General features: G+C 41.3%; 1 protein-coding gene across 1 annotated transcript in view; it reads right to left on the bottom strand.

Annotated features, from left to right (window-relative positions):
- The window catches only part of STAB2 (stabilin 2), a 164,092-nt gene extending 150,233 nt beyond the window's left edge, over positions 1-13,859 (bottom strand). Inside the window, exons 1-3 of the mRNA XM_065921136.1 lie at positions 13,782-13,859; positions 9,536-9,669; positions 6,857-6,972 (exon numbers count right to left, since the gene is read on the bottom strand). Of these exons, the coding sequence (XP_065777208.1) occupies positions 6,857-6,972; positions 9,536-9,669; positions 13,782-13,859 (328 nt within the window). The remainder of the gene's footprint in view (positions 1-6,856; positions 6,973-9,535; positions 9,670-13,781) is intronic.
- Positions 13,860-14,065: the final 206 nt, after the last annotated feature.

Raw genomic sequence — 14,065 nt, 5'->3', positions numbered from 1 at the left:
TCTGGCAACTGGGCAGGGAGGGTAAGTAACTAGCAAGGTCCCAGAAGGAGAATGTGGTAAAGGCAATTTAACTTCAGCGCTTATAACCTTTGTAAAGCCACACTGCCTCTTAGTGCCAGGTTGGAGCTAGGGGGGACTCGGGTGTCAAGGAATCAGCTCCAGGCAGGTGACAGGCCCCCAGCTAACAGTGGAAGCAAGTTTTCCAGGAGCAGGCTCGTGGGGGACAGGCTGCTTTCCCAGCAGTGGACTTGGCAAGACAACCAAGTATTTGGGTAAGGAGACAGGAACGGGTTGTAACTGGGGCTCTGCAGAAGACGGCCCTTGTTTCCCGTTCTGTTCTGCAGTTACTAGCTGGCTCTCCTTGGGCAAGCTGCAAAATGCCTCAAAGTCCCAGGGTTTTCACCTGGACTCTCAGATGTGCCTGTTTTCCCCCATCTGTTTTTGCATCCCTACCCCTCGATCTGTGAGCTCCTTGTGGGTAGAGACTGGGCTTATCATGTAGGAGACCATGAGCAGCATACGGCAAGGCTCAAGAAATGCCTGAATTCTGTAAGTTGGCCAACCCTGGAAGGAACTCTGGGAAAAAGCTAGCAGGAGTGTGAGAGTATGGAGAATCCTCATCTGTCGTCCTATGTCGAACGTTTTAGCAATTTGTGAAAACACCTTGTTAGGTTTTAAAATCAAAAATTTAAAAGTGTACATTTCTTTCTTGCTTCTCAAATCATTTTCTATCACCTCAGGCCCCTTCTGTGGTGTTGGAGAAGACTCTTGAGAGTCCCTTGGACTGCAAGGAGATTGACTGGAGATCAAACCAGGCAATCCTAAATGATGCTGGGATAGATCGAAGGCAGGAGGAAAAGGGGACGACAGAGGATGAGATGGTTGGATGGCATCACTGACTCAATGGACCTGAGTTTGAGCAAGCTCCAGAGATGGTGAAGGACAGGGCAGCCTGGCGTGCTGCAATCCACGGGGTTGCAAAGAGTTGGACACGACTGAGCAACTGAACCAACAACAACAGGCCCTCACTAGGAAAAAAAGTTGGTGAGAATTCACATTCTCAGCATCCACCCTTGAACAAGCTCTTCTAGAATTTGTTCTCAAGGCATGTTTCTGAAACCTGGGGGAGGGCTCAGGCAGCTGATAAAGCTATTTTCGGTCATTATCACATTTCCCTTTGGTCACCACTGCTCTGAGGGTCTCACATCGTGACTTTGCTCACGCAGGAGGCTTACCCAGACAAGCTGTCAGCAAATCATCAGGCGTTCTGTTCTTTCAAAGGCAGATAACGAACTTCCTGGCCAGCAAGAGGCCAGAGACGTCCCTGTAACTTTATCTCCCAAGGAACTCCAGAGGTGGCCCCTTGTGACACTGTCTTTGTTTCAGAGTCTGCTGCACAGTGCTAGACAGAGACTATATCCTGGTTTGTAGAAATGGTGAATATTCCATTGACAATTCTAGCTGGAACTGTCTGCCTGGGAAACTGATATGAAACTAGCTTCCTCGTGTGAACTAAGTGTGAATTTGTCACTCAAAGCCAAGAAGGACATGCCTCACAGAGTGTTTTCACGTAGTCCATTATTTGCAACCCAGGCAGTGAATGACAGGAAACATACAAGAGGAAAGGATAAGAAGTCTGAAGATGCAGTGACACGATGCAAAAAATAAATGTGCCTAATTTGATGACATTGACTTCACAAAGCATCAAGGCCATTTCTATATGAAATAATCAGATTGAAACAATTGAGTTTCTGTGTAGCCCTCCACCCACATTGTTTTTCTGAAGCTCTTGAGATTTTGCACAAATCTGCTAAAGTTCACAGTAGGATAAAAAAGAACTGGGATGTTCAAATTGAAACATCCATTTCCTCTGAAATAGAAAATTGGTTGTTCAAGTGTGATTACGTTTCAAGGTTAAAAATGTTTTTGTGCTTATGAGAAGAGACTCCCATACACAGTGTTGATAAGGCTGTACAAGTTTTAATGAGGGAGAAGCAAGGTAAACCTGAGTAGAAACATCTTCCTGACATTGGGATGACACATTTTTTTCCCCCAGGGGAGAATTACTGCCTTACTCCTAATTTTAGAAGATGAGTCAGTTTTTTCTTTGTGCTTCTCTGTGTTTTCTAAGTTTTCAGAGTTGATCATCGAATTGTCTAACTTTGAATAAGGCAATATGAAGATAATTTTAAAAGTAACCCAAAGGTATTGACTGTGAATGTCTTTGTCAACGGCACTGAGAAGGAAGTGGATTCTGCCCTTGCCTTGGAAAGAAGCCTGTGCCAGGGCTTGTACTTCCTCAAAAAGAAGGATGGACATGTCAGTGGCTCTGAAATGGCCTTATCCTTTCAGCAATGTAAAGCAATAATCAAGATCTCACTTGTCATCACTGCAAAATGGGATAGGTGAAATACACAGCCAAGTAGAGCATTTATCTCTTTCCTGAGCCAAAGGAAGGAAGTCTTTTGAGATGTTTGGTATGTTTGGAAGATGAAGATAAATGCGAGGGCCCTTCTGCCCCAACGAGAGAACAGCAGAAAAATGTTCTGGCCTTGGTTTCCACATTTTGCTTCTCTGGCCTTGAGACCTATCACAAGGAAAGGCCTGAACATTCAAGGAAATCTGTGACTCCTTTGATTGTAGCTGCAAGTATTGCCACAATTTTGCTATAGCCAATGTGATGCATGAAACCCACCAGATATTTTAATCCTGTTGGCTATTTTATGAATGACTCGCTGTTTAAAATGAGCTCAGAGAAAGGGAGTCATTTTATCTGCCTTTCATGATCAGAGGTCTGTTTGACTCTGATTCTCTCATTCATTCATTCATAAAATGTTTACACAAAGCTTTCTTTGTGTTATAGGCTCTGCTAAGTACTTTCGCCTATACTGATGTTTTAAAATCCCTCCTAGATTTCTTTAAAAACTGGAAATAGAACTGCCATATGACCCAGCAATACCACTTCTGGGCATACACACCGAAGAAACCAGATCAGAAAGAGACACGTGCACCCCAATGTTCATCGCAGCACTGTTTATAATAGCCAGGACATGGAAGCAACCTAGATGCCCATCAGCAGACGAATGGATAAGGAAGCTGTGGTACATATACACCATGGAATATTACTCAGCCGTTAAAAAGAATTCACTTGAATCAGTTCTAATGAGATGGATGAAACTGGAGCCCATTATACAGAGTGAAGTAAGCCAGAAAGATAAAGAACATTACAGCATACTAACACATATATATGGAATTTAGAAAGATGGTAATGATAACCCTATATGCAAAAAAGAAAAAGAGACACAGAAGTACAGAACAGACTTTTGAACTCTGTGGGAGAAGGTGAGGGTGGGATGTTTCGAAAGAACAGCATATATATTATCTATGGTGAAACAGATCACCAGCCCAGGTGGGATGCATGAGACAAGTGCTCGGGCCTGGTGCACTGGGAGGACCCAGAGGAGTCGGGTGGAAAGGGAGGTGGGAGGGGGGATCGGGATGGGGAATACGTGTAACTCTATGGCTGATTCATGTCAATGTATGACAAAACCCACTGAAATGTTGTGAAGTAATTAGCCTCCAACTAATTAAAAAAATTAAAATAAAATAAAATAAAATAAAATCCCTCCTAGAGTTTTGCAAGGTAGGACTCTCTACCCTCATTTGATAGCTAAGGAGACTGTTGGAGAAGCAGCAAATAACTTGCCCAACTTAGCGATGAGGGGAATAGGTTCAAACCTCAAACTTCTGGTAGTTGGCCCTGGGTTCTTTTGCTCTCTGGGCTGTGGTCTGTTATTCACTAGACTGGATATGCTCACTTTCACTACTGCATCTTAGACAAAGCCTTTTCTTGTCTACTATGTGTCTAATTAACTTAAGATCACATGAGTTTCTGTGGATTAGAAAGAGAAAAGCAAACAAAAAAATCAATTTTATCAGGATGATTCTGTGAACTGGATGTGACCATGACCCTGTTTGGTGCTTAAAAGAAAGTTCACGACATCTGGATGTCTGGGTTAATTGCTTCATTCTGATGTGGCCAACTCTTAGAACACAAAGTGCCAACACATTAAGGTGAAACAGAGCATAATGGTTCACAGATGTACCCTAAACCCCAACCTTGAGCTTCCCAGGGTAAGGAGCGTGATCCATACATTGAGTGGGAGGGCTGAAGGGACCTACCAAACAGAAGAAAAATTAGAATGCTCAACACCACTAATTATCAGGAAAATGCATGTCAAAATCACAATGACATGTCACCTCACACCCGCCACTATGATCATCATCAAAAAGAACACAGGCAACAAATGCTGGGAGGATGTGGAGAAAAGGGAACCTTTGTACACTGCTGGTGGGAATATAAATTGGTGTAGCCACTGTGGAAAACATTTTGGAGGTTCCTCAAAAAACTAAAATTAAAACTACAATACTGAAGTAGCTCCGTCGTGTCCAGCTCTTTGCGACTCCATGGACTGTAATCTGCCAGGCTCCTCCGTCCATGGGATTCTCCAGGCAAGAATACTGGAGTGGGTTGCCATTTCCTCCTCCAGGGGATCTTCCTGACCCAGATATCGAACTCGGGTCTCCCACATTGCAGGTAGATTCTTCACTGTCTGAGCCACCGGGGAACTACCATATGATCCAACAATTCCATTCCTGAGTATATATTTGAAAAGAGATATGCACCCCAATATTCATATTAGCATTATTTACAATTGCCAAGATAAGATATTAAAGCAACCCAAGATTCCACCAACCGATGAATGGATAAAGAAGATGTGGTATACATAATGGAATATGACTCAGTCATAAAAAAAAAGAATGAAATTTTGCCATTTGCAACAACACGGATGAACTTGGAGGGTATTATGCTAAGTGAAATAAGTCAGAGAAAGACAAATATGATGTTGCTTATATATGGGGTCTAAAAATATAACAACTAGTTAGTATAAGCAACCTTATACAGAGATATATAGAGATATAGAGAATAGATATAGAGAATGAACTAGTGGTTACCTGTGGGAGAGAAGGAAGGGAGAGGGGCAGATATTGAGGTAGGAGATTGAGAGGTACAAACTATCTGCTAGGAAATAAGCTACAAGGATATCCTATATAACACAGGCAATATAGACAGTATTTTATAAGTGGGGTGTAAACTTTAACAATTGTAATCATTGTACTGTATACCTGTAACTTATATAATATTGTACAACAGTTACAATTAGTAAAATCATGGGAACAAATAAAAAATACTTGTAGAAAAAAACAAAAATTAGAAACACACTGGAAACTCCTTTTTTGTTTTTTTAAGACAAATTCTGCTGCAGGCAGTGGGACAGAGTGGAGAGAAAGGACTGTGGTGACAGGCAGCCCTGAACTTGAGTGTGTTTTGTTTACTGACCCCAAAGAGACAAGCAAGAGATAATCTTTAAATTGTATTTCTCACAAGCAGGATGGGACTTAAAGACTTAACAAAACTTAAAGATTTGTTTTAAGAATTAAATCAGACTATACAGGCCAACTACTTCTCTAGTACCTAAAGTTGGCAGTATTGAGTAAATTGAAATTATTGTTCATTTAATCACTAGTTAAAAAATAGGCAATGTTATGCATATAATATGGGCTCAACTATTTACAAGCAATATGGGGGAAAAAAGGAACAAGGAAATAAGTCAAAGTATTTATAGTTTTCTATGTGTGATAGAATACAAGTCACTACTTTTTCCTCTTTATACCTTTCTAAATTTTACAAGCTTTGTACAATTTGCTCATGTTATTTTAATGAGAAAACACAAAGCAAAAGAGAACTAATCTCTCCCTTTAAGCAGATCCTTAAGATGTTTTCATTACATCTTAGAAGATGGAAAACAAATGGTAAATTCATGAATAAAAATGCCTGATTTTTACTACCCCTCCCTCTCCAAAAGGGATCCCATGTAATTAGCATATTGTCATCAGGGACTTGGTTACTGCTTGAGTGTCAACATCTTTAATCAAGATAAAAGTTCAAAAATAAAAGTCAAGAAAAAAAAAAAGATAGAAGTTCAGTTTCAGCTGAGAAATGTTACATTTGACCAAGGAGTCCAAACTATACCACTGACTCAGGTTTGGCCAAGTGGTTTTTCTTACAATGGAACCTGGTCATTACAGAGTTTGCTACTGCATCCTAAGACAAGTTTTTAGGAGAGTTAATGATTATTTTGGTTGCTGAACAATAACTACAGTCTTTGAGTTACTGTAATCAAATGTCTCTTAAAGAAAACTGCATTGAGATCATACTGGTCCAGCATCGGTACTCCCTTTCTATGGCTGCTGCTGCTGCTAAGTCTTCAGTCGTGGCCGATTCTGTGTGACCCCACAGACGGCAGCCCACCAGGCTCCCCTGTCCCTGGGATTCTCCAGGCAAGAACACTGGAGTGGGTTGCCATGTCCTTCTCCAATGCATGCATGCATGCTAAGTCACTTCAGTCGTGTCTGACTCTGTGCGACCCTGTGGACAGCAGCCCACCAGGCTCCTCTGTCCACAGGATTCTCTAGGCAGGAATACTGGAGTGGGTTGCCATTTCCTTCTCCATTTCCATGGCTAGTAAACTCTTTTATAAAAATTAATATCATTTCAGTTGCCCCCCATTCTGACTTGTAAAGGAATTGTCTTAAAGAGAGATCCCTAAAGAGAGAAAAGCAGATATTGACATAAAAGCTGACAGGGCTGAAAAGGTTTTCCACATATGGACGGAAAAGGAACTTTCCAGAAAAAGATGCTAACATTCTCTTTTATCAGGCTTCCTTCCTCTTGATTTCCTGTGCAATGAGACACTGAGAAGCAAATATCAAGGAAACGTGTTGGGCCACTTACCCATGCAGTCTGGGCCCCAGTGGCCTGGACAGCACTGAGGCTGGAGATAATCCTTGCTACAGATATGGCGGCATCCGGGCAGAGACAGCGAGTACGCTCTGACCTCAAAGGTGTACCTTGAAGGGAAAAAGGGGATGTTCACCCATGATTACAGCAGCTCAGTGAACTCTGGGCAGTGAGATTGCCATAGGTTTTTATTCAGGTCTTTACACTTGCCTATATTTTAAATTATGTAGTTTAAACACATTTTGCTTCCTAGATAAAATAAAGCTTAATCATAATTCATCTTTGATGTAAGAGATGGATGAAAAAAATCAGGGAAGGATGAAATAAAGGTGAAATATCTAAAATGTTAGAAATAACATTAATAGATGAAAGAAATAATGTTAGGTCCTAGGCACATGCTAGATGTAGACTTCAGACTTGTCTCAGCATGTCCTAGCAGCCAGTGAAAGAAGGGAAAGTTCAAGTGTTATGTGATGCACAGGACCTGTGGTTTTAAAATAAACCGACCACTTAGGACTTGTAAATTTTTTGCAGATGCTATAGATGGAAAACTTTTGTGAGAGATGTTCTAAACTAGGGAGCAATATTTGCCTTGGTTTCCTTGAGAGAGAATCATGAGTTCCTCAGAACAGTTTTTTTGTACCAGCTGAGGAACAGATATTCTACGGAGGTTAAACACTTGTCTATTTACAGAGATCTTTGCATGGACAGCTTATTCCAGGACATGACTGCAGTCTATCTAGAGCATTCTTCCGTGACTGTCATTTCTCTTCACAGGGCCATTAAGAACAGTGTGGTGCTGAGTTCAAGGTTGTATCCCTAAACCAGTCCCTGGAACGTTGCTGATTAACTGCAGAGCTACTGGCTTTGTGGGCACTCGAGCTGGAGATAGAGTTGATTATTTCTTTGGAAGGCTGAACATACTGGCATGGACATTTCTTCACAAAGAAGGGGAAAGGGAGAGTCCAAAAGAAAATGAAATGTCCCCTTAAAAACCAGGCATGGCATAGAAAACAAATTTATGGTCACCAAAGGGGAAAGTTGGGGAGGGTAAATTAGGAGGGATTAACAGATATGCACTATTATATATAAAAGAGATAAACAACAAGGACCTACTGCATAGCACAGGGAACTGTATTCAGTATCTTGTCATAAACTATAAAGAAAAAGAATACATGTATATAACTGAATCACTTTGCTGTCTGCATGAAATTAACACTGTAGATCAGCTATATTTCAACAAAATTTTATATTAAAAAACCAGCCTTGGATTTGTTTCAGCATGAATGAGTGACATGTCAAAGTCCCCAGTTCTAAAATAGACAGCATGAGTGCAATAATCATATTCTTTGTGTTTGTGGGAAGGGGAAGAAGTAGCGGGGTGGGGGTGGTGGGTGGGGAACACATAACAAAGTGCCCACTTTGGTTGTGAAGAGTACAGTATAAAGAATGTTTTAAGTTCCCCTATAATTTTAACTTTGAGCACCAGATCTTCCTGATGTACTTTCTCAGAGAATCTGGTTGCAAATGTGTGCCCACTTTAGTAACTGAATGGTCAACTGCTGCGTATCCTTGCTAATAACAGGCCAGTTAATGCTGGGAAACTTCTATTAAAAATGATGACTTGGGATTTTAGAATATAGTACAGTTAACTGCATTAGGGCTTCCCAGGTGGCATTAGTGGTAAAGAGCCCGCCTGCCAATGCAAAAGACTTAAGAGATTTGCGTTTGATTGCTGGGTTGTGAAGATCCCTGAAGAAGGGCATGACAACCCAGTTCATTATTCTTGCCTGGAGAGTTGCATAGACAGAGGAGCCTGGTGGGCTACAGTCCATGGGCTCACAAAGAGTCGGACATGATTGAGGTGACTTAGCATGTAATGATGCACAGCTGCATTAAGCAAATGTGAATTTAAACTAGTGTCATATAACAGAGTTAGTTGTTTCATTTTATACGAAATTTTTCCAGCCCCTCACCCCTGAATTAGAAGCAAACTTGTTGAGTAGTCTAATTTTTAAATTAGGAGACTGAGTAAATTAAAACTTGTGTTTGCATTTGAGCTGCCTGGCTGCATTCATGAGCTGGTGGGCAGAAATGCTCATCATCCTTTGCAAGGATTAAACTTGAATTATGAGAGTTTTGAGGTCAAAAAGAGGTCTTCAAGAATGCAGCACTCACCGAAAACACAACAAATCTGTCTCCCTTCTCTGAGTTCTATAGTATCAGGGTGCAGAGCTGGTTAGCAAGATGACTATCGGACCCAAAGCCTTTTTAAATTGTATTTTTAAAAATTAATTTCAATTGGAGTATAGTTGCTTTACAATGTTGTATTAGTTTCAAAGGAAGACCCAAGGCTTTTAACATGCTTTGACTAGAACTTTTTCCAGAGGAAACAAATCCCAGATTTTCAGAATAAAGAAGGGCAAGATGAGAGGAGAATATTTCTGTGCAACGCAATGTAGTCAATTTTGTATGAAAATGTGAATCGTAATATAATTTTTAGACTCACGGTCATAGTTGTGAGTTGCTGAAGTTTGGGCTCAATGTAACCTTAGAACAAGAAAAAATCATGGAAATGCTTTGTAGTTTTAAGTCAGGAAGTTTCTATTTGGATTCACAATCCCTCAATTTCCAAGACTCCAGCACACGTATACATCATCTCATGATGAGTACCTGCAATCTCGGATCCCCGCAATACCGCTGGTAATCTTGGTGAAACCATCTGGGCACTTCATTCCAAGGTTGACTGAGCAGGACTGGCACTCAGTTCTAATTGTAAGGAGAGACTTTTTATCACATCTTTTCCCCTGTGAAAACATAAAAAAGAAAAAAAATCAAATCCCACTAGCAGAGCCTGGATTGGCCAATCTCCATTAGCTTCATGTAAACGAAATGACACGGATGGCAATGAGGTTGATTGGTGATGACTGGCCAGTCTTTCCATCATATCTGAAAAGAGTGTTGGGATCAATCGGGATCAGTGTCTGCCATGGAAAGCTGCTACTGGTACCATGCCTTTGCCATCACAGATCTCAAGTCTGGAGTCTGGCAAAATAGGGCAATGTCACTATTTATATATATTCAAATGGGAAACTGAAAGTATACTGCAGGGTACACTTTTCAAATGGGAAATTGTAAGCTGGTTCTTCAAGGTCAATTGTTCATCAGTCAACAGGTCTCAAGAATATTCTTTCAGCATCGATTCGGATAGGAATAATGTGGTGTAGGTGCTAAGTGAGGCATACAGTTCCTGCTCCAAAGACGTTTACAATCTCGTTACAATCCAGGTAGGATGTGGGCTCCATGAGGGTGGCGATCTTTTTCTATATTATCCTCTGCTGTACTCTGAACATGTGGACCAGTGTTTAGCACACAGTAGAGTTCAGTAATGATTTGTTGATTGAATGAATGACTTGTGGGAAATCACACAGACACACCATAAATAGTCATTTGGCAACAGCAAGTGGCAGAGAATTCACTGCTAAAGTGAACAATGCAGACACACTTTGGCCTTGTCTTTGGGTCCCTCATCCATGATTCTGGTGCTGATCTTCCATGGATTTCCCCCTCTTTCTCAAGTTTCCTTCATCTTCCCATCAAGCTTAAGCAGCACTTTTGTACAATGAAAAAAGATTGAACTTAGGACTCAAAAGACATAAGATTGGAATCAAGCTCTATATCTTGCTAAATATACACTCTCAAATGAATTCCTTATTCTTTGCCATCATCTGTAAAGGGGGGATATTGATAACCACTCTGCAGATTATTGAGACCTCTGAGTGGTATAACAGGTGCAAATCACCTGGCCCAGTATCTGGAATGTCACAGGGGATAAATGCCAGTTCCTGTGATGCTTCTCTCTCTTTTTTTTTTTTTTTTTGGGCCACATCATACAGCATTCAATGATATTAGTTCTCTGATCAGGGTCTGAACCCATGCCTCCTGCATTGGCGGCTTCCCAGGTAGCACAGTTCAGTGGTAAAGGAGATACAGGAGACCTGGGTTCAATCCCTAGATCAGGAAGATCCCCTGGAGGAGGAAATGGCAACCCATTCCAGTGATCTTGCCTGGAAAATTCCATGGACAGAGGAGCCTGGCAGACTACAGTCCATGGGGTTGCAAAGAGTCAGACATGACGGAGCAGGCACACCTGCGCACAAACGCAGCCTTAACCACTGGACCACCAGGAAGTCTTGCTGCTTCTTTGTTCTGACCCCTGTGTTTGGCCTGTTGCCTCTGCTGATCAGAGTGTTCTTTCCTCTTCCCCTGGCGACCCAAACCTTGTCTTCTTTAACACCCTGTGTCACCACGTCCACAAAACCACACTCATCTTTCTTCTCTCAACGCCTCTTCTCCCTATGGCTGGTCAGTGAAGGATGTTTTGTAGTCTCTCCATCAGAAAGACCCTTGCAGGAGAGGACCACTTTCTCCTATTTCTTTGTCATCCCTTGGGGCTGGCGCTAGGTTAGGGGTGGTGGGAACATCAGAGCTACTTCTAAAGTCACTGAAATATGTGAGGGCTGCATAAGAAGAAAGCTTACATTTACAGGGAAATTTATGGTCATGCAAGCTTCCAAAGGCACCATCTTATTTGATCTTGACCACCGTACAGGTAAGTAGAGGAGGTATCATTATCCTTACTTTAGCGGGGAGAAAACTGAGGTGTGGGAGGTTCAGTGACTCGGCCAAGGTCACACTGTCAGTGATTTTGATTCCTTGATCAGCCATTGCTCTTCCCTATACACTATAGTGGCATATAGAAAACAAACATCTGTTTTTACTGGCAGGTTTCATTTGGTGATCATTATGAACCAAAATAGCACTAGAATGTTCTTTGTGGACTAATAAAAGCCACTCTTGAATATTGCTTGAATTCTTTCCCTTTACTGGTTAGGGCACATCTACATTTTTTAAACAGGATTTTCTTTACATTAGGGTTTACCATTTAGATAAGTATATGGGGTGACATTACTTTGTCTTTTCTATCTTAGCAAGCCAGAATTAATACTGTCTTTTCAAGAAATCCCTTAACCTTCAAATGGTTCAAGTGGAAAGTCTCATTATCTCTCTCATATGGTCCCGTCTGAAGAGTAAACTCAGCTACTATTATTTGTGGAGCAATGTCAAGGGAGAAACTGAAGCTCAGAGGGACTAAGTAACACATTCAGGGTTCAACAGCTAGCAAGCCACAGAGCATAGAGAGTGAAAAAGGAGAGAAAGTGTTAGTCACTCAGTCGGATCTCTTTGCAACCTCATGGACCACCAGGTTCCTCTGTCCATGAAATTCTCCAGGCAAGAAAACTGGAGTTGGTTGCCATGCCCTTCTCCAGGGGATCTTCCTGACCCAGGGATTGAACCCTGGTCTCCTGCATTGCAAGCAGATTCTTTAGCATCTGAGCCACTACAGAAGCCCAGTCACTTGTCCTCAAATAGCTGTTAGTTCAATCCTGATTTAACAAGAAAGCCCCAGTTCAATCTTGCCCCTATCTAACCTTAGAGCTGGAGCACTTAACCCATATACCATCTTCCAACATTTTAGTGAAAAACATTATCAGAGTATAGTCAACTGGAGTAAAATTGGAATTGATAAAGTTTGCCTGGCACAGGGAGGAACAATGGGGATTTTGGGATTAGCAGGGGCAAACTATTATCTGTGGGATGGTAAGCAACAAGGTCCTACTGTACAACACAACGAACTATACAATATCCCATGACAAACCATAACGAAAAATATGAAAAAATAGATATGTAGAGCTGAGTCATTTTGCTGTACAGAAGAAATTAACACAACACGGGAAATCAGTTATACTTCAATAGAATAAAATAAAAATTGCCTGTCACAAAACAGACTCACAGACACAGAGAACAGAATCATAGTAGCTAAGGGGGTGGGAGGATATGGGAGGGGAGTATTAGGAGTTTGGGATCAGCAGATGTAAACTAGTATATAGAGGATGAATAAACTACAATGTCTTATTGCATGACACAGGATATACTCAATATCCTGTGATAAACCATCATGGAAAAGAATATGAAAAAAGACTGTATATATACATATATATTACATACATATTACATATATGTATATATATATATATGTAAAAAAATTGCCTGGCACAGATGCAGAGTCATGTTTATGTCTTATCATTCATAAAGCAGAAATCCTAACTTGTGAAATGCATTTTAAATAAAATCACTTAGATCATCTCTCACATACACTCCTATTTTTTTTTTGGCTGCACAACTTGTGTTATCTTAAGTTTCCTGACCAGGGATCAAACCAATGGCCCCTACAGTAGAGTGCTAACTTCTGGACTGCCAGGGAGGTCCCTCACATACCCTCCTCTAGCCTAGACTTGCTGCAGAGCTGGTTCGGAACCTGCTCTATGATGACAACTCACATGAACGTGCTGGACAGGCAGGCGAGCTGGTGTCCTTCACCAGGCCATTGACTCCACTACCCTGGGTCCTTTGACTACAGCTCATGGTAGGTAGACAGATGGATTCCTGGCATTTTGGTGACCTTGTGTTTCTCAGTCAGTTATGACCTGACCTGGAATTCCCCAGAGCTCCTCTCTACTCATCTCTCTACAGTCATTGTTATTTTCAACATTCAGGATGATGCAATGGGAGGGATTCATTAAAACAAACAGAAAAGATAGCAAAGTCTACAATGGAGAGAGGAAAGTTAGGGCTAAAATCAGAGATCCCACGATTGCATTTTAGCACAGAATAGAATCAGCTGGGTTAGTGCTCCTTCAGAGAGATGGATCCTTGTTAGCATCCTATTCTCCATAAGCTTTCTATTTTGTGAAGCCCAGAGAGTACGCTTTGTTCATGACCATGCAGGAAAGCACAAGGTTTTAAACACAATCGTGAAGGGAAACAAAACTTTTACAAAACATAAGTTTCATCTTACCTGTTCTGCGGTTTCGGATAGGGAGCAGAGATTTTGTACCACCAATCCAAGAAAGAAAAGTATTACACTTTGCAGCATGGTGAGGAAATATTCGCTTCTTCTCCGCGTCAGGCACCTGTCAGGACTGTGTAGCTACTTAAATTCAGTTTGATGAACGCCCAGTGAATTCTTTCTCATTTCAGTGTTTGCTTTTAAATCTTTTCCTCTCCTTTTCCTGGATTGCAACAGATGATATGCGAGAGCTGCCTCTAGACAGGAAAAATGGCCAATCTAGGGGACGTGGT

This window comes from Muntiacus reevesi, chromosome 1 (genome assembly GCF_963930625.1).
Source record: "Muntiacus reevesi chromosome 1, mMunRee1.1, whole genome shotgun sequence".
In the NCBI taxonomy this organism is placed as follows: domain Eukaryota; kingdom Metazoa; phylum Chordata; class Mammalia; order Artiodactyla; family Cervidae; genus Muntiacus; species Muntiacus reevesi.
This window is presented reverse-complemented; position numbering and strand designations above follow the sequence as displayed.